The sequence below is a fragment of the Nelumbo nucifera genome, chromosome 6, assembly GCF_055504915.1.
Source record: "Nelumbo nucifera cultivar China Antique chromosome 6, China Antique-T2T, whole genome shotgun sequence".
Classification (NCBI taxonomy): Eukaryota; Viridiplantae; Streptophyta; class Magnoliopsida; order Proteales; family Nelumbonaceae; genus Nelumbo; species Nelumbo nucifera.
Genome location: NC_142654.1, coordinates 10041133 through 10061999, shown reverse-complemented (window position 1 = coordinate 10061999; position 20867 = coordinate 10041133). Strand labels below are relative to the sequence as shown.

Here is a 20867-nt window from a genome sequence, read left to right as displayed (position 1 = left end):
TTGCCTACATAGAAATAACATGTGGCATAAAGTCATTAAAAGGCCAAATTATCCTTCATCATTACTTATTGATGCCGTTGCCCGTCGTAACTTAAATTAAGCATTTTTCCAATAAATACATAAAAATAAGTAAGGCCAAGTTACCTTTCATAATTACTTATTGATGTCGTCGTACTTAAAATAAACATTTTTCCAATAAATACATAAAAATAAGCATTATAGAGGCAGTATCTCTTTATATATATATATACAAAATGTTTTGATGGAATGATACAAGGGCAGCTTGGGGATACAAAAATGTTTTTACACACACATGATATGAGAATCTTTTCTGAGGTTAACGGAATGCTAACAGAATGGGCAAAGTACCGAAATCTGAAAATATAGAATGGGTCTTTGTTACAAATATAACTTTGGGGGATAAGTGTCATTAAACTCAAAAGTACAGGTGGCAGTCTGTAATTTAGCCTCAATCATATTCTCAAATTTCCTTCTTCTTTTTTTCTCTCACTTTCCATTTTAACGAAAAAACAAAAAAAAATAATTTATGGTGTTATTATTATTCTCCTTCCCGCTTCTCCTGATTGAAACAAACTTCGTAGCGAGTAGCGACGCTCGCCGCGAGTGTCCAAAATGCAGCCTCCTTCCTTCTTCACTCTCGTCGTCTTCTTCTTCCTCTTCTCCGCTCTCGATCTCGTACACTCTCTGCCTGCTTCCGCTTCTCTTCTCCCCAACGACACGGCAGCGCTCGTCCAGTTCCGCTCCCAGACCGACGCGCACGGAAACCTCCGAGCCAACTGGACCACCGGCAACGCCTGCTCCGCCTCATGGCTCGGCGTCCGTTGCACCGACGGCAGGGTAACTGCTCTCTCTCTCCCTTCTCTAGACCTACGTGGGCCAATCGATTCACTTGCTCGCCTCGACCAGCTCCGCCTCCTCGACCTCCATGGGAACAGGCTCAACGGTAGCATTCTCCCCGTCACCAATTTTTCTAATCTCAAGCTGCTGTACCTCGCCAGAAATGACTTCTCCGGCGTGGTCCCGGCTGAGATCGGTTCCCTCAAGCGTCTCCTCCGGCTTGACCTCTCCGACAACAATCTGCGAGGCCCCATCCCTACGGAGATTCGCAACTTAACTCATCTCCTTACTATTAGACTCGAGAACAATGTGCTTGCCGGGGAGGTTCCCGATCTCTCCACGGCGCTGCCGGAGCTCAGGGAGCTAAATTTATCTAATAACGAGTTGTACGGGAAGGTGCCATCCGGACTGGTGAAAAAATTCGGATTGCGAAGTATTGCGGGAAACGCAGGGCTCTGCGGTATGAGCCCGTTACCGGTCTGTTCGTTCACAGGTTCCCCTCCCACGGCTGCGTCGGCTCAGACCGTGGTACCGTCCAACCCCAGCTCCTTTCCTGCTATGACTGCTGCAGGTCCGACGGGGAAGGGAGAATCCCGAAAGGGACTCAGCACCGGCGCCATTGTCGCCATTGTGGTTGGGAATTCTGTGGCTTTACTGGTAATCACGTCGTTTGTTGTTGCTTATTACTGCGGCAGAAATTCAGGAGAGAGTGGTTCGACTATCAGTTCTAGAGACAGGCGGAGAAACGGCAGCTATACGGGTGAGAAGAAGATTTATGCCAACAATGGAGGTGGCGGTGGGGGAGACAGCGATGGAACGACGGCCACTGACCGGAGCAAGCTTGTTTTCTTTGATAGAAGGAAGCAATTTGAGCTGGAGGACCTGCTCCGGGCATCGGCGGAGATGCTGGGAAAAGGAAGCTTTGGGACAGTCTACAAAGCGATATTGGAAGATGGGTGCACGGTGGCGGTGAAGAGGCTCAAAGACGCGAACCCATGTGTGAGGAAAGAGTTCGAACAGTACATGGATTTGATTGGGAATCTCCGGCATCCCAACCTGGTTCATCTCAGGGCTTATTATTATGCCAAGGAGGAGAAGCTACTTGTCTACGATTACCTCTCCAATGGAAGCCTGCATTCTCTTCTCCATGGTAATGGTTAAGTAATCACGACTCGTAGAGATTTGATACAGTCGAATTGAGTACTGATTAATTTTATGTTAATTTGAATCAGCGAATCGAGGACCGGGGAGGATTCCTTTAGACTGGACAACGAGGATCAGTTTGGTGCTGGGAGCTGCTCGTGGGCTTGCACGGATTCACGAGGAGTACAGTGGATCAAAGATTCCACACGGGAATGTGAAGTCGTCGAACGTGCTTCTTGACAAGAATGGTGTGGCATGCATCTCCGATTTTGGGTTGGCCCTGCTTCTGAGCCCAGTTCATGCCACGGCGAGATTGGGAGGGTACAGAGCGCCGGAGCAAGTCGAAACCAAGAAGCTGTCACAGAAGGCAGACGTCTATAGCTTTGGGGTTCTGCTGCTGGAGGTGTTGACAGGGAGGCTTCCGTTGCAGTATCCTGCCTCAAGTCCGCATGGCGAACAGGGTGTTGATCTTCCTAAGTGGGTAAGATCGGTGGTGAGGGAGGAATGGACGGCGGAAGTGTTCGACCCGGAACTGCTGAGGTACAAGAACATAGAAGAGGAGATGGTGGCGATGCTGAATGTGGGGTTGGCTTGTGTGGTGGAGCAGGCGGAGAAGAGGCCTACGATGTCAGAGGTGGCGAAGATGATCGAGGAGATAAGGGTGGAGCAATCCCCACTGGGCGAGGACTTGGATGAATCACGCAATTCACTCTCGCCCTCCGTCGCCACCACCGAAGACAACCTCGCCAATTATTGATGGGTGCGGCGCTGAATCTCTCTCTCTCTCTCTCTCTCTCTCTCTCTCCTTTGTTTCTTATTCTGGGTTTGCATTATCTCATTGCAAATGGTAGGTGATAGGCTCTGCACTCTCCACTCTCCAGGACCAGATAGCTTTCTTGTTGTTCCATTTTGTTTTAACTAGTGTTTTTGTTTTATATGGAATGTCTATTTTGGTGAACAGACAAAACTGTTTTAAGCTCTTTCGACTGTCTGAGATATCTGGCACCATTGATCGATTCGACCACCACCAAACAAAACAAGGCTTCTCTTGTCTTCATCTTTGGACTGTAGTCTCTGAGAGTCAGAATCCTCTGCTTCATTCAGCTTGCTCGACAGCGGCTATTTGTAAATGGGCTTTCTTTTGATAATAACAGTACCAGTACTGCACGTTGACAAGTATTTTGTTCGCTCAACTATATATCTGAGAGTATTCCAGAAATCACAATACATCAAGGCCCTCAAATGGGTCCGCTTGGTTCGCAGTTGGAATCAGAATCCATTGGAATCGGAATCATAACGGTACATCCCTGAGAATCAGAATCAGAATTGTTATCGATTGGAATGGAATTCTCATTCTCAGAGGGGGAGGGGAAGAAATAGCCATTCCCTCAAATGGGATAATGCCATTTCACCGATAACAGGAATCAGATTCCGAATCCACCCAACCAACGATTGACAATTTGACATTAGAATTCATCATTTTCCAGACCCCTATTCCACCAGAGTTTGGATTTTCTGCACCTGGTTTTGTGTGTGCAAGAGTGCACTCCCAATCAAATTGGGACACGTTAGAATTTGGATAGAACTCCAACTCAAATATGCGGCCAGTTTGCCTCTATTAGTTTTTTTAATAATACTTAGAAATTAAAAGAAATGGTGAAAACTTTTCGCAACCTCAACACTATTCCATGACAAACTTTAATATTGTCTGTAAAACCCTAATAGAGATATATACACTCTACTCTATATATCTCATGAAACATGGGATGAAGAAAATAGAAAAGTTTATTGTCAATAGGCACAAATCTATCACTCCATGAATGCCGATCTCCACAGATGAAGATATTGCTATGGAAAACTATCAAGGGATTAGTGAAGCATATGAAATCTTAGACTGATGAGTATTGAAAAACGAAAACAAAGAAAACTATTGCAAACCAAACCAGCTCTAACCTGGTGCCGATGCATTAATAAACGATTGTAGACCAAATAAGGGTGGAAGTCATTTGCAAGAAATTGTTTCAGCTGCCCATCGTTTCTTATTCACTTGAGTACTCTGTTTTTTTCGAAACACTTGCAACCCATTATGAACTGGATTCGGTAATGGCTCCCTTATGGAGACTTCACAAATTAGGAAAAATGTTACAGAGTAATTAACGTCTACTAATTTTGCTTTTGAACTTACCTCAACTTGAAGATTTCTGAATCTTTACCTCAATCAATTGGATAGAGCATACACTATAAAGTTATCAAAACAATAAGATTTGCCGGTTTGTTGCTTCAGTTCTCATTTGCAGAATAAGAAACAACGAACATTGGCTTAGAGAAAGCAAGTTTATCATGGAGGAGCTATGCTAGCACTTCAGTATAAACAATTCAACACCAGAATTTTTTTCCCCTACAATCGTTCGTTAATGGCATCTGCTCCATGGAAGGGCTAGGTCTGTCAAACTGCGCGGACAAAGTATCTATTTTTATTATTTCTTTTAAATTTTTAGTTTGAAAAAATTGAGATATTAAAAAAATGCAAAAGGAAATCCAAGTCACATGTGCGACTTCGCATGGTATCTCAAGTCACATGTGCGAGTTTGACAGCTATGCTAGTCTGTCAAACTCGCACATGTGACTTGAGATACCATGCGAAGTCTCACATGTTTCAATGTAATTGGAAGTGCACCACACCACACAACCAAGTGCAGGAAATCCAGACTCATTCCACCAACCCAAATGGAAAGAGTTCTAATAAGGCTCAATTTAGAAAAAATACAAATGCAAATACGTACGATACATACAAAATACAAGGTTTTGCATTCTACATAATTATATTTTTACCGTTAGGCTCAGTTTGGAAGGAATACAAATACAAATATGTACAGCGCAAGTATATACAAAACAATACAAAATACAATGTTTTGCACTCTACGAATTTGTATTTATAGTATTTCCAAACTAAGCCTAAGAAAAGTATTAATAGTAGTCTTAGAATTTGCTGCATGTTTTCTCTTTTGGGAGAAAGCATTACCTGCAACTAGTCGTAGAACAATTCAACGACCTCCCAGGTGATTTTTGAACAAGACAACGTTTGGTGAAAAGGACAAAATATCACATCAAACCGGTGCCTCATTAAAACACTGGTGTGTTCAAAAATCATTTGGTGGTCGTTAAGTTATTCTGTTACCCTAGTTGCAGGTAGACCTGTTCATGGGCCGGGTAATCCGATGGGTTGGACCGGCCCAGCCCATCTTAAATCCGGTTTGGACAAAATTTTAAGCTCACGGGCTTGGGTTTGGGCTCTAAAAATCGAGCCTGATTATTTTTGGACCAGGCTCGGGCTTTTCCAAATAAACCCAGCATGATAATCTTAAATATATCAGAAATATAATATATATGTTAATAACACAAAATATATAATTATATGTTATATAATAATAAAATTAATATCAAAAAAATATTACATATATTAAATGTATAAAATACCTATCAAAATTGGGCTTTGGGCTGTATATAGGGCTGGGCTCAGGCTTAAGATCTATGCCTGATAGTCAGGCCAGACTCGGACTTAGGCCTAATAATTTTCTGTTTATAAATAGATCAAGACCAACCCTAACCCAGCCCAGCCCATGAACAAGTATAGTCGCAGCCCGCAGGTAATGTTTTCTCCTATTCTGGTTATACCCAAGCAAGACCAGGAGATTTGCCATTTAATCCTCTGCTGCAGATACTTGGGATAATCAGGCTCAAAAATGAGCTATTCTACTTGGGAGTAGCCTAGGGCTAAAACCGTGAAGCACAGCCTGACATTAAGTGGTACCACAACAATGCATCAAATCAAAGGCCGTTATTTCACGTTAAACCACTCCGAGTAAGCGATTTCTTCTCAATAATCAGTCTTTTATGTCAATCTAATGCTCTAATGTCCTAGAATCCACTGAGCTTATAATAATTCTCAAGCCTCTTTCATTGTCTGCGTACTCCAATTGCCCAACCAAATCGATCTCACAATATCCCAAACCAAAGGGGCATCCTCATCTTGGGGGATACATACATTGAAGTTAAAATCTTCATTGACCAACAGAATATGATTCCAAATCAAATGACACAAAGCTTGATATTGGTTCACAATGGATATGAATTCAGATTGGACTTTGATCGAATCGAATGCTAATATACTATTAATAAATAAATTAGAGGTCTAATTTGAGACTATCCAATATTACTTGATTACTTCAGAGACCTTAGTAAACATACAACATTAAAATAAACATTAGCTTGGATTATATTCTGTTGAAAGATTTCAGCTGAAAAACAAATAAAAATAAACCACTTGAATCAAATACAACCAAGACTGTGCTTGGTCATGAAGCTAAAAGAATTCCGTTCTTACCCGGTTGCCCAACAACCAATTTATCTTTATGACAACAGCCTTGAAAAAAAAAAAAAGATATACAGGCAAAGTAAAATACAAAGGGGAAAAATGATACAGGCCAGTAGAAGTTAACTCTGTAACGAATAAATTGCCTTCTTTGCTTGCTTCTTTAACCAAGTACGGAATAAAGCACTTATCTAACTCTGCAATTATCAGTCAATGGCACCAGATGAAATCCCAAACCTACTCCTACCTTCCCATATACACATCGCAAGCAGGAATTTCAGGGCTTTGATGAAATCCGCCAAACTAAAGGGACCACAATTTTCACTTTTCAGGAATTCGAGATCTTGTTTTGAGGAATTCATGTGCTGCTAAGGTCTTGACACAGATCAGAGAAGACATGCCACATATGCATCAGCTAATCCTCCCCGTTTGATCAATCAAGGTACCAACTTGGTCTCCACATAATGCTCTAGAAATGTTGCTAGGCTCATGTAGATTAAATACCACAACTGCAACATAGGAGGAATATACTTCAGAAAAGCAACTGAATTCCCCGTTCAATAACAAAACCATGAAACATACAAACTAATAACAAGATGAAGGGTGAGAACAAAGTATCTGTACCAGGAATTCCATTCTCTTCGCAAAATGTTATTGCCATCAAGTCCATGGCAGTAATACCTCTGGAGGTCAACTCCCTGAAAGAAATGTGCTCAAATGCTACATTGTTGTTGTTGCTTCTGTGGCAATCATACACACCATCAACATGTGTACCCTTCAGGACTGCTTCGGCATTTACTGACAATGGGTATAAAGGCAAAAAAATCAAATTTTCCTTCCAGAACAAAGGGAAGAAACAGAAGCAATGAAAAGAAAACAAACAAGATTAGAGGAGTTGGGATTTGCTGCACTTGTTATACTTTCTGAAGCTCTCAAAGCTGCAGCTGTATCAGTTGTGAAAAGTGGATTTCCAGTACCAGCCCCAATGCCACCAAATATGACAACCCTTCCTTTTTCAAGATGCCGGACAGCCCGTTTCCTATTGTATGGCTCAATAACCTCTTGCACTGGAAATGTAGATTGAATGCGTGTCTGAATACCCAACTTCTCTAGAGCTGACTGAAGCAATATCGAGTTCATCACAGTTGCCATCATCCTGATACCAGTTGAAAGGCATGCGGTTAGGCCATAAATCACACTAACCACAAAAACTTGTAAAATAAACTATATGGTTTACTTTGACAGTTCAGCATTCATAATAAAGAAACTAGAAGAGCAAGACCTGAAAGAGGGTCAGCATTCATAATAAAGAAACTAGGGGCATCCAGCCAGCTGCAAGATCCTACTGCCTAAGTGGTGTGTGTAATTCCATAACATTTTTTAGTCAAAAAATGCCCTTGGTTAAGTTTGAAGAAAAATAATTACCTAATTATTTTTGAAGTATTTAAGTAATTTATTCATTAAATAATTATTGATTTATTAATTCATTAATTATTATTAATGTTATTAATTAATTGATTAATACTAATTATGATAATCAATTAATTAACTACTTTTTAATTGTAAATTATTAAATAATTAATACTTTTTATTATTAAATCATTTTGGTTACTTAGTTAATTAATTATTATTTATTTATTAATTTTAAATTGATAAATAACATACGCAGACATTTATCAAAAAATGTCTTCGGAACAACAGACATTTATTCATCCATAGAGGTAAATTGTAGTATTGTACATTTATCAAAAAAAAATAGAGATAAAATTGTAAAACAGACATTTCTACTTAGGATTTAGACTTTAGACTTCAGGACAACATTCTCTGCATTCCGATTTCAGAGAAAACAGGAAATCACAAATTTTCAAAGTTTTTCAAACTTTTTTGCTTTTCAGATGTTAAATGCTGATGTTACAGAACAAGCCATGAGGGGAAAGCCCATGATAAATCATGAAATACACACAAAAGTTGAAACAAGAGTTGGAAGATGATTCATGCAGCTGTAGTATGGTTACATTGGTCTCACACTGAATTATATTTCCTATCTTTAGGACTTTTATTCTAGGGATAGGAAAATAAAATTTTAAAGTACAAACCCAAATGGTGAAACAAGATTCATGCAGCTGACTGTATATAATTGGGACAAGGCATAGATGATGATTATAAATCAATAAAGCTGACAACATTAACAATCAAAAAAAAGTATAACAAATTAAAAGTTCGAATTTTCTACAGCTTATAAAAACATGGAAGAAGGCACCAAAGGCATAACATTGTGATCTATTTTATAAATGATGTTCTGACACCAAGTGAAGAAAGAGATAATATTAGTATCAATAGACAATAATTTAAGAACCATTTACCCAATCTGGTATGCTGTGGAGCGATCAAGACCAGTTGCAGTTACCCATGTGTCCCCACAAAAGAAATTGCGACCACCAATAACTATTGCCACCTAATAAACACAAAGAAATGCAAAAAGAGAAACTCCCGGGTCATAAAGGATGGAGATAAGATAACAAGGAAAACTCAAATGAAACCTGGAGGAGAATACTGGATTACCTCCACACCTAAGTGACAAGCAGTGGCAACTTCCCTTGCAATCATCATGATAACCTGGCATAACCCAACTTATAGATTTCAAACCAAATAACATGTTATCTTGTATCATTCACCAACCCATCCAGATATTAGTTAATAGTGGAAGAAGAATGAACCTTTGGGTCAATATTTTGAGGACCATTCCCAGCCAATGCAGCACCACTAATTTTGAAAACCACTCTTCGCCATCTGGGGTTTGACAATGATTTGGACTTCAAATTATTTCCCAAGCCAACAGGGCTAGGTGTTGAAACATATCTGTCCAATAATATAACAACTTTCTCTGAGAATAAGAAAAAATTGCATCCTCTCTTTTACCAGCGAAAAGTAGCATCCCCTTTACATGAACAAGTCCAGGGTGAATTTCACTCAGCATAATTAATATCAACTAACAGGATGTCCAGAATGGCATCTTCTTGCTTAGATTTACACAAAGATCAAACTAAAAATGTTCAACTGAAATTTCAAAGGCTGTAACTCACTGCAAGGTAAAAGAATCCCACAGAAGACCCCTATAAAATATTTTGTGATGGCTTTTTTCAACAGGGACATGAAAATTTTTTAACCTTATCAAAAAAGAATTTTTAAGTAAACAAATAATGTGAAGGAGAATTTTATTTTACTTTTTTAACTTATCAAAAAAATAGTTTACATTATTTTTAAACGTTTTCAGTATTATTAGAGGCCAGGAGCATTTTTTCCATCTTATATTTTATTCTGTAGGGTATAGCCATTGGTAAAATCCATTTAATGCTCTTTAATACACTAAAAAAATATAGTGGCAGAAGGTGACTCGCTCTAAGTAGTGGTGGGACAGTGCAACCAAAAAGGTGCAGGCCCTCGGGTATATAAGAACATGATAAGGGAGATTAAAAAAAATGTTAGAGGAGGAAAAGATGTTACATTCACATGGACACATAGGTCAATAAATGGGTTGGCAGACAGGTCATCAAGACGAGAAAAGGACAAAAACTATATTGGGGGAAAGAATGATTTCCCAAAGTAGGAACTTATAACACTATAATAGAGGGTATTAACCACAAGTGGAGTTAACATTGCTAGCATTTATAGGGTGCATGACACACTTATCTAATATCTATAATATAACGGGTTCAACTATGGTGCCGGAAAGACATGATACAGGAAAAACTTATAACCAATTAATCGGCATCATAAAAGCGGTAATCAATCAGGTGGCTTTTCATCAATATTCACAGTGGGGTTTGATTGGTCAAAGCCTTTTCGGTATCATGTCTTTCCAGCACCACAGATTTTCCTAAAACAATATTTTTCTCTAACTAATAAAAGTGACCAGTTCCCGATAAAAAAATCCATTTAGTGCTCTTTTAATCATGTTCAAGTAATTCTTGATAACAAGAAGAACTGGGCTAATAAAAAAGTCCAAGCCTAAGATCATTGGCCTCAAAAGAAAATAGTTGCAGGCCTGCACTCAAGACACCCACAACAGACCAGTCACTTGGCCTATTCTATCAAATTTGACTAGCTCAGGTACAGTTCATAGGAGATTCTCTCAATCAAATTAATCAAAGTTTAAGAAAGATTGAGAAAATCATTTAAATTATTTACATTTGAAATTTTTCCTTTCTTAGCAAGTATTTCCTTGTTTAGTTGCATTTATTAGGAAGTAGTTACCCTGTACATCTCTCAAAGATATCTGATTTTCAACTATAAATATCATTGTAAACACTCTTTCACAACTCATGAAAGTTGAATTCTTATTACAATTTTTATCATTTGGTTCTAACTCCAGGATTGAATGTACAGACTCCATCACAAGGTGCTGACTCATAGAGAAACATAATGGTACTGACTCTGTTAGGCTCAATCTTTACTCTATAACAGGTACTTTATCTATTTGATGAATCTTACTTGTGAATTTTGTTATTAATTTCAAATCAGTCTTTTTTTATCAGTAAAGAGAATTTCATTAATATAATAAAATGTGAATTACATATTATGACAAGCCTCAGCTACCCCACTAAAATTAAACTGCCACCTGTCACTTATGATTTCTCATTCTTACATCTGAGCCCAAAAACACTGATCACTTAATTTCAAATCAGTCTTCTTTATCGAGTTTTAACCTTTCTCCCTTGCAAACTAATCCCGTAGTTCCCTTTTTTATTGGTAACTGACAACTTATTGATTTATGGAAAAGAATGTGCATACTGTGCAAAATAAAGTGCCAAGCTTTCATAAGATCTAGCATCATCATCTATGCCCTTGTCCAAACCATATGGTGTTGGCTACAAGAATCCTGTTTTGCCATTCCATTCTGTTCAGTACCATATCCATTGTTAAATTATGGGCACTTAAACCATTTCTTACTTCTTGCACCAAAGTTCTAACAGGTGCTATAGATGGTCTTCTATGGATGTATGTGACCAAATTATCTGAATCTACCTTCTCTCATTTTATCACCTACTGGATCTACTCCTAAGTTCCTTCATGACTTCATTTCTGACCCTGTACTATCTAGTTTTTCCACTCATCCATCTAAGTATTCACATTTCGCCATACTCATTTTTTGAACAGGCTGTTTCTTAACTGCCCAACACTCTATCCCAAACAACACAGCTCGCCTTGCAACTTTTTATAGAACTTTCCTTTTAGCTGAAGTGGTAGTTGCCTATAACATAAGACTCCAGACACACCCCTCCATCTGGCAGCTCCTGCTACCAACAGAACACATATACAACCCTTTTATCTATACAGACTACTATTAAGCTTGGCCTCTACTAGTTACTCCCCAATACAAGTTCCTATTCACCCCTTGTTTGGCAAAAGCATCAGACAAACTGTCCCTGCCCACCCCCCTTGCATCCACTGAACCCAATCTCTTAATTTCCCTACAATGTTAATAGGGTGGTGGAATTTTGTTGCTTTTAAAGGTTTTCAGATTTCACAACCTCTTGCTGTAATTCCTCTCTTTCTTAAATATTTAATAAATTTTTCTGTGTTGCTAATTAAAAAAATCCCCTACCATTCATCTTCCGTCTCTTAACAGATTTATATATTTCCATGGGCCAGGATTATTATTTGATGAACAAACCACAGTTATGTGTGATCTCATCTTAACGTGATACCTGTGGGGTTTAATGAACAAACAAGCTTCAAACCAAAAAGTAAAGCCATCAATTCAGTTCCTAGAATTTCTCTCCTGCCATACACACCAAAAAACAGGTGCAGGCCCTCTTGGTTAGACCATCAACTCTCCATCTTTATATGAAGTCCACCACCGATTCTGAGCTGCAGGTTTGCACCTCGAACAATTTCCAGATCCTTGACCAAATCTCATGTGCAAAATCACAGTGTAACATCAAGTGGTTAACTGATTCGACATCCAATATTTGATTTTTTTTTAAAAGACAAGTTTCATTGCTGAAAAGAATTATCAAAAAAAAATTATTGCTGAAAAGAGATACTGATATCACAAGCCACTTACCCGAGTTCCAACTTAGCAGTTTGTTCTTATTTGTTTTATTAATTGTTTAATGATACCACAAGCCACAAGCCACCTGCCCAAGTTCCGTCCAGCCTATTGTGCTTGATGGACTTAAGCTGAATTACAAACTGACAAGCTGAGGGCTTTGTGGCCTAATTATAGCTTGCTCAGGCCCATTACAGCCACATCAATTAGTTTCTGTTGGATGGGCCCAGCATGATTTTTACTTGGGTTTGTTGCAATGGAAGTTTGACCTTTCTAATTAATTAGGTTGACTATCACTATGGCAGTCTATAAATACTTATTATGTCTTTGATTTTTATAAATATTTGCTAGTGAATGAACTTTGAGTTGCTAATACTAAGGTTCAAAATATTGATACTCTCAAAACGTAAAATTTTGTGCACCAAGAGTTTTGATTGATCAAAGTTTTATGTTTTTCATTTTTTTCTGACCAATTGGGGTTCCAGTCATATCATCTATTAGCCATTAAAAACATCAAAACCCAAATACGCCCTTTATTTAATATATCGGCCATCAAATATACAATATGATACACCTTGGGTGTATCATATCAAAATTTTGAACCTTTGCCAATACTGATAAAAGAATGCATTGAGCTGCTACCAAAACCCCCATGGTTCAATGATTCACTTAACCCTAGGAATAATTCCTAGACAAACCCAGAATGATGGTTTTTTGAAAAATAAAAAGAGTTTTTTATAAATAAAAAATAAAATGATTTTAACACTGTTTTCTTCTTGTCATTGCTCTTTCTAAGGTGATTGTTATTTGGGCTGATCAAAGATTGCTATCAAAGTGAAGAGTTGTGACTAGAGAACTAAGTTAGAGCTACCTATAGGTTTTTTTTATCAGCATACCTATAGGGTCCTTCTGGTTCATGGGAATGGGGGTCTGGAATCCGAATCAGTATGGCCCATCCCTTTGGTTGGGTGGAACCAGAATCCGATTCCCATTCCCGGTGGAATGGCATTCCCCATCTGAGGAAATGGTCATTCCTCCCCCTCCCTGGGAATGAGAATTCCATTCCAGTTTATTCCAATTTCCGTCTGCACCAGTGATTTAAAAGACACACCTAGGTGCACAGGCAAGGCGCATTTTAAGGTATGTGCCTTGCATAAGCCCTAGACACAGCACTTTCAAAAGGTATGCGCCCAGTGTGCCTTGCACTTCAGTCCAGACGTGCCTTTTGAAAATTTGCATATTTTTCTCTTTTTTTATGCCTAGCAGCTGGGTTGAGGGTTCCACCCCCAAACCCCTAACCAAGCCCCTCAAGGCGAGCCCAAACAAGTCCATATCGAGGTCATAGATTCTTAATCCCTAAAAAAAGGTTTTATAAATTTAATTATCTTTTAAAAATATCCTTTATTAGGATGAATGAATGAATGAGCAACATTAGCAAGGGGGTTTTCAGAGCTCCGGTGAGCGAGCAAAGCAAGCAAGTTAGGAATGCATAATGTTTGACATCACATTAGCTATTTGAAGTAATGTAAATGGAAAAAGAACAAAGAGATTGATAGTTTTACATGCTTGAATATGTTTTATATGTTATGCTTGATTTTATTTTTAAAATTTTTAAATATGTTTTACATGTTATGTTTATGAATTTTAATTTGAGATAATAGGTTTCTTAAAACATTTATTTTAAAATTTAAGTTTATATTCTTAATTAATATTGTGTTTACCATTTTAATTTTTTACACTTTCTTGAAGTTTTTGGCTTTCTTTGAATTTTTTTTAGCATTTTTTGCATTTTTACACCTTGCTTCAAAAAGACACACACCTCACCTTGCGCCTCGGGTCCAAAATGCCCCTTGCGCTTTTAGAACACTGGTCTAAACCAAACAGGCAGAGGGAATAGACTATTCCAATTCTAATTCCGATGGATTTTGATTCCGATTCTAAATCCAATTACCATTCCAACTGTGAACTTGCTTCACTTTTCTACACTTTATGCCTAATAGTTCCAAGAGAAACCATTCTTGTGAAAAATGTTCCCACCTGGAAACCCCTAAAATATACTCATCCCCTTTTTTTTGAGCAATGGCCCATCAACAATAATGCACTAAGAAACAAGAAGTGATCCAATCTAAACACCAATAGGAGAGAAGCGATTATCTGAAAACAAGAAAATGAAAGAAAAAAAAAGACAAGATACAAAAAGAAAAGAAGAAACCTAACTAACATCATCTCAAGGGAGAAAGGGAGAGAATTCTCAACAAAATTCCCCCATTTGATCCCCGTTGTTCTTGTTCGCCATGGTGGAGTTGTTGTTGCTGTTGTTGTTTCGTTCCGCGTGGAAAGAGGTTGCCCTTGTCCTTGTACTAGTTGGGAGTTGGGAGTGGTGAGTGACGAGAAACTAGAAGAAGCTAAGTAGCAGCGGTAGATGGTGATGATGATCAAATTGAGAGAGAGTGGAAGTAAGGAATAGCAGTAGATTGGATTCTCACTTCTTCTCATCTTTTGGGTTTCTTACCAAGAGTATGCTTGTTGTTGTGCATCCAAACCTTAAGCACGTGCCTCTTCACACAAGTCTCCGTACAAAACTGTTGCATGGCGGCCTCGTCGTGCTTCTGAATCCTCCACCCAAGCCTCTCCGCAAATGCCAACATATTGTCTTTCTGCTCCAGTGTGAACTTTGTCCTAAAACGCTTCTTCGAAACTTCTCCACCACCGCTAGGGTTCAACACGTCCTCCTGGTCCTCCCAACTGTGCACCCCACCTCCCGAGGTCGACGGCAGAGCCAACGGGCGATGGTGCGGCGCCACGTGGAGGTACCCCACCAGAGTACGACAGTAGGGAGAGAATTGGTGGTGGTAGGCATCCCCCTCCGTCTCCTTGCGGTGGAAGTTCCGATGGCAGTTGTAGGCGGCGCATTTTAGGGCGTCAAGCGTGCCTTCCTCTCCGACGGCCATGAACTCTCCACATTCATCAACAACGTGGCCTCCAATTCCCACGGCATGGTTCTTTAGGCACTCCCTGTACTTGCTCACAGTCCTCCTTCCAGAGGAAGCCGCATCGCTAGCAGCACTCACCATTTTGGCTTTGGACGAGTTACCAAGCGAATCGTAAGTCGCAGACACTGGTATCCCCATCTCTTCATCTTGCTCTTCGTGATCGTCGAATTCCATGTTCCTTTTCTCTTCTTTTTTGTCAAACTTGTTCTGTTTCTAGCTTCTCCTTATATAAGATAGGACCAAAACAAAATAAAAGGAGAAAAAGCTTTTTATTAAGTAGTAGCCAAGCTGATCCACCTCCACCATCGGCGGTGAAAGATTGTATTTTCCCTATGATATTTTTTTAAGAGGCTTTTTCTTCTTCAGAGCCAAAGAGGGGAAAAAGATAAGAGGGGGAAAGTGTGGTCATCAATTCCCCACCTGCTTGCATACTCATCCCCTTACGCATAGTTCATTATGCAATTCCATTTTCCCCAATTTTGACCCAATTTCCCTTGAAATTTTGCAGACTGCACTCTCTAGGATCAATTTGATTTCAGATTTGTAAACCCAATTCTAGCCTTCTAGCCTTCCTGACTATTCCATCCCACTGTTTCTCATTCCAAATCCCCCTGATTTAGCAGATTCCTCAATTTTCTTAACTTGGCCTAGATCCACTCGTTCATAAGGCTGTCCTACATCAGCAAGACAGCAAGCTGGGATACTTGATATTTCTATTGCATTGGACCCTCTTTCAGGTTTTTGATGAACAAGTTCTATGGTAGATGAAACTTTTCTTTTTTGGATTCTTCCCCTCCCAACCCCACCCTTTTTCTGCAAACAAATTATCTGTGAACCTTTTCTTTTTGGGGGGTTTCGACAAACTTACACCACATGAAGGTGCTGCTATATCAAAAACCCTTTACCTTTTGCACAGTAAAGAAGTTTACCAAAGTGCAACAGAGAAAACCAGTACCTACGTTTTCACTATGGTCTTAGGTTCATCATCTGCACTCTGCAGCAGCAGCAGCAGTGCCACCTTCATAGCAATGGGAAGGTTTAACCTATGGCTTCCCTCCAATTCTAGGGAAATAAGTCTTCAACCACTCAAACTGGAAACTAGCCTCATGGCATAGAAAACAACCATGGAAAAGGTTAAGATAATAGATTACTGATAGTAGCTTTTTTTAATTATAAGATCCCAACACAAATCAAATTTAGAGAAAATGCATGACAAGAGGCTTTCTTCTGTTCTTCATAATCTTACCTAAATGCAAAAGGCTTCAAAGGGTAGGGAGTAGGCAACCTGGGGAATTCAGTTTTCTTGGGCCCAATTGGTGTAGGTGACTAATTACAGGCCGAAATCATGACTTTGATGGAAGAAGGGCAAAGGGCAAGGTTTATGAATATAAAAGGCTAATAATTGAAGGGCATTCTAAATGGTGATGGCATGGTTACAAAATGGGGAGGCTGGCATAAGTTATAGGAGTACAGAGATGAAATAAAGAAATTCAGGTGGTTGACCAAAGACATGGAAGTATGACTTCAATGGGTAAAAAAGAAAAGCTAATAATGTAGTGGACTATTTGGCAAACCAAGGAGCGGGAAGAGATTAAATGTTTCAGGCACGATTGTAGGAAATGAAAGGATGGAGATAAGAGGTTGGATCTCTATTAGCTTGTTTGTACTGATACACAATTTTCTTTAATTAATCAATTTCATGGTTATCAATCAAAAAAATGCAAAAGACTTCAATGTGTTGGGTTGCAATAAGCATCGCCTTTTTGCTAACCTCACTAAGATAATCTCAGGTTGATAATGTGCGTCTCTGGAAGCAATTCAAATATTTCGATTTGCAAAATAACACATAATATAAGGAGATAAATATAATGTACAACAAATTGCCTAATCTATACTTAACATCAGAGAAAGGACAAACACTAATCTTTATGATGACCAACAAGAGAAAGAAAAGACATATACGTTACCAACGAAGCATTCACCTTCCAACAAGCAATTATCAGCAATAGCTAACTTTTAAACTTTTAGATAAATATCAGCATAATTCGAAGAAAGAAAAAACAAAACTACTAGGTAGGATAACTTCAAACAGCGAAGAAATATTACCTCTTGGACTGCCTGAGCATATTAGCAGGGGCACCAACAGGCCTATCTTCATCTGATACAGCCTTTGATGAATTACCCACAATTTGCTCCATCTTCTTAAACCAAGGCCAGTGGCTAACCGACGTACCACTACTACTCATCCGATGCCTCTCCACCTTGTACCTCTTCTTCAAATTATCCACCTTATTCTTGCACTGTTCCACACTCTTAAACGACTTCGTCTTATCACACCGGTCACTAACAATCGACGACACTTCCTCCCAATCCCTACCTCGAAGATTCCCCCGATTAAGCTGAACAAACTTCTCCGTGTACGCGTCGAGAAGGCAACCAATCGCCGAATCGCTCCACTCCTCCCGGTCCTTCCGGTAGTCCCCCCCACAAGACGTTCCGGCGCCGGAACCGGCACCTCCACCCGGCTTCGATTTCTTGAAACCGTAAGGCGTTCCACTATCGCTGAGCTCATCACGGTCCTTACGTTTTTCATTCCGAACGGTATTAGCTCTAGCTTTATTAGGGTCGGGCTCTTCTTCGGCAGCAAAGGGGTTGGTATCATCTTCGGCCGGGAAGCAATTAGGATTCACGTCGTGGAAGGACGGAGCACACTTGGAGTCAGTCTGAGAGCAAAAAGCGGCGTCGCTATAGTCGTCGGCTTCATCTTCGTCGTCTCCAGCTGCTGCGCCACCAACCTTCTTAGGGCTTCCACCTCCGGCACCGCCGGCGGCGCCGAGGGTGTTGAGGGGATGAGTTTGCGGTGGCGGAGCCTGTGCGTGAGAGTGGATTGGCGTGGACTTGCCCGCGAAGCGATGAGAAGCGAAGGACTGGGGGTGGTGAGAAGGGTGGGGGGGTGCTTGATTTTCGTCCCCGAGAATGGAGAAGTCGTCTTCGCAGGAGGCCATAGAGAGAAGACGGACGGGGACGGCGGAGGAGAATTAGGGTTAGGGTTTTCGAATCGGGGAGACGGAACGGGAGGAAGACGACGTTAGTGTGGAGGGATCGATCGTGGCACAAAGCCGAAATAAAAGATTAACGGTACGTGTGAACCGTGAGTAGTTGCCGACGGTACCGTCACGGTTTGTCACGGCTCCGTTAATTAAAAAGGAAAATCTTCTACCTTGACAGGGCTGGGACCCGTTAAGGAGGTTATCGCCACCAAACATCTTTTTACTTCCTGGGATTTGATTGGTCTTCTCTGGAAGACATTTGCTCCTTCCACCTTCTTTAAAAGCCTAATTCTTTTAATTTCCTGGACGATCGTCCGTCACAACTAAAAAATGTAGGGCGCAGAACGAGATGAAACTTGAAAGCCAGTTACACAGTAGACACGTGGAAGGCTGTTTGTACCAGATCGGATGGTAGTTGTAAGATTCCATCATTCCACGTTTCTAATTTGTGGCTAATAACTTAATACTTGTTTCTATCATATTTATTGCTACGCGGGCCGTGTAGAGATTCTGCTTTAACTTGGGTGGTGTGGCATTTTTTTCTACACTGTCTTCTTTGGGTCTGCAGGAAGCTCAAAATACTAAAAAATAGTCTTTTTCATGTTTGGTATCATAAGTCTTCCGTACCCAAGAAAAAAAATAAAATAATACTAAGGGTCTTGGTCTTTAAACACAAAACCCCAAAGCTCACTATTGAAAAATCTGCTTAGAAAGATTTGTCAAACAGCCCCTTGTATTATTATTATACCTTATTGTATCATATGTATGTTTATCAATTATCATATCTACTTAGAAGGTAGATTTGTCAATCTACTTTACTTCATTTTGTCGTGTATTATTATTAACCCTATCATTTCTAGTTTTACAATTTTACCATTTGTCCATTGGAGTATTCACAATTATGCCACATTTATTTTTTTTGGGATAAAAGACTTAAAATGTTGGCTTTTTTCAAAGGACTTAGGGGGGTCTTTTTTCGGATTTTGAGAGGGGGAAAGTTGGTCAATAGGAACCAAGAATCACATGTTCTTTTTCTAGATTTATGTGGGGATTAGGAAAAGTTTATTTTCTTGGGTATCACTTATCCGGGTAAGTGATACACATCTCCTAGGTGGGTAAATAATTTTCCCACCTAGGGGAAAGTTGCTAACACTTGAACGGGACAAAAATATCATTTTCAATAATGGATTTTTATGGATAAAATGGTTATTGCCTTGTTTACATGAGAAATAAAAGAACATGGATAAATGCACTTACCCAGGTAAGTATTTCCCAGAAAAAACTTACCCAGGTAACTACATTTTCCCGAATAAGTAACTTATCGAAAAGTGAACGGGCCTTAAAGATTCTTTGTACATTGACAATTCTGAATTTAAATATACCCTATATCAACGAAACATTATATGTCGATTCATTTAAAATCCTATTTTGCCCTTTTAACATATGAGACTTTCTTGTTTGTTCATCTACTCATTACCCCATGTTTGCTGGAAAAGCCTGCCTTTTTATTAGACCAAGCAAAATCGACTTGAACTACAAAATCCTAGACACCCAAAATCATTATTCAACAAATTTTGAAATTTGGAATTAGATGTTTTAACAGCCATAGATATTGTGATTTATAATTGTAAAAGAGATCAAGTTTAAAACACTGAGAAGTATGAGCTTTTTTTTATGTTAGAGAGCACATTGTAATTGATATTGGACCCATCAATCAACAACGTTGGAACCTGTTTAGGGTTTTAAATTGGTGTCGGAATTTGACTTGAACTGGGTGGGACTCATCAAACAATCTCAAGATGAGCTTTTTGATTTGACTTGAATTGCATGAGATTCATCAATCAATCTCTTCATATTCGGATTTATAATATCTGTGTTTTTTTTTGATAAATTGAAAGAAAAATAAAGGGTAAAAGAATCACAAGGTACTTTAAGTCCTTTTGAAAAACTCAGGGTATATTCAAATAAATTAATGAAAACTGAAGGTATGTTTAAGTCTCTTATCTTTTTTTTATATATTTTCTAATTGTCCAACACTCTACTTCATACACAAAGATCAACATTATTAGATAAACATATGAGTTTGGAATAAACTCTTACTGTATATGGTAGAAAATTTTGACAGAAAAAATGATGGCTTTTGAAAAAATTCAAATATACATGGCTTGATACCATTTGTTTAGTCGACCCAAAAAGGTTGGGATTTAGGCCCTGTTCACTTTTTGGTAAGTTACTTACCTGGGTAAATGCACTTACCCGAGTAAATCTTTCCTGGGAAACACTTATCCGGGTAAATACATTTACCCATGTTCTTTTATTTTCTATGCAACTAAGACAATGGTCATTTTAGCCATAAAAATCCATTATTACAAGGGACATTTTTGTCTCATTCAAGTATT

General features: G+C 39.2%; 3 protein-coding genes across 6 annotated transcripts; 1 reads left to right on the top strand and 2 right to left on the bottom strand.

Moving 5' to 3' along the window:
- The first annotated feature begins 524 nt into the window (after positions 1–524).
- On the top strand, positions 525–3180 carry LOC104587429 (leucine-rich repeat receptor-like protein kinase PXC1). Of its 2 annotated transcripts, XM_088889503.1 has the most exons (3): positions 525–2008; positions 2091–2761; positions 2963–3180. In XM_088889503.1, the coding sequence occupies exons 1-2, from the start codon at positions 634–636 to the stop codon at positions 2756–2758; spliced, it is 2043 nt and encodes a 680-aa protein (XP_088745629.1). In that variant the 5' UTR covers positions 525–633; the 3' UTR covers positions 2759–2761; positions 2963–3180. The 2 variants fall into 2 exon arrangements, with proteins under 2 accessions (XP_088745629.1, XP_010243347.1); XM_010245045.3 differs by having other exon boundaries at positions 527–2008; positions 2091–3180.
- Positions 3181–6253: 3073 nt separating this feature from the next.
- LOC104587412 (uncharacterized) lies at positions 6254–19094 on the bottom strand. 3 transcript variants are annotated; one of them, XM_010245027.3, is made up of 7 exons: positions 17525–19094; positions 9091–9232; positions 8936–8989; positions 8737–8828; positions 7285–7529; positions 6998–7171; positions 6254–6882 (listed from the first exon to the last, which is right to left on the bottom strand). In XM_010245027.3, exons 1-7 carry the CDS (start codon positions 18421–18423, stop codon positions 6785–6787), a joined length of 1704 nt encoding a protein of 567 aa, XP_010243329.1. In that variant the 5' UTR covers positions 18424–19094; the 3' UTR covers positions 6254–6784. The 3 variants fall into 3 exon arrangements, with proteins under 3 accessions (XP_010243329.1, XP_010243337.1, XP_088745630.1); XM_010245035.3 differs by having other exon boundaries at positions 7294–7529; XM_088889504.1 differs by lacking the exons at positions 8737–8828; positions 8936–8989; positions 9091–9232.
- On the bottom strand, positions 14777–15729 carry LOC104587407 (zinc-finger homeodomain protein 1-like). The gene has a single exon (XM_088889505.1). It carries the CDS (start codon positions 15590–15592, stop codon positions 14918–14920), a length of 675 nt encoding a protein of 224 aa, XP_088745631.1. The 5' UTR covers positions 15593–15729; the 3' UTR covers positions 14777–14917.
- Positions 19095–20867: the final 1773 nt, after the last annotated feature.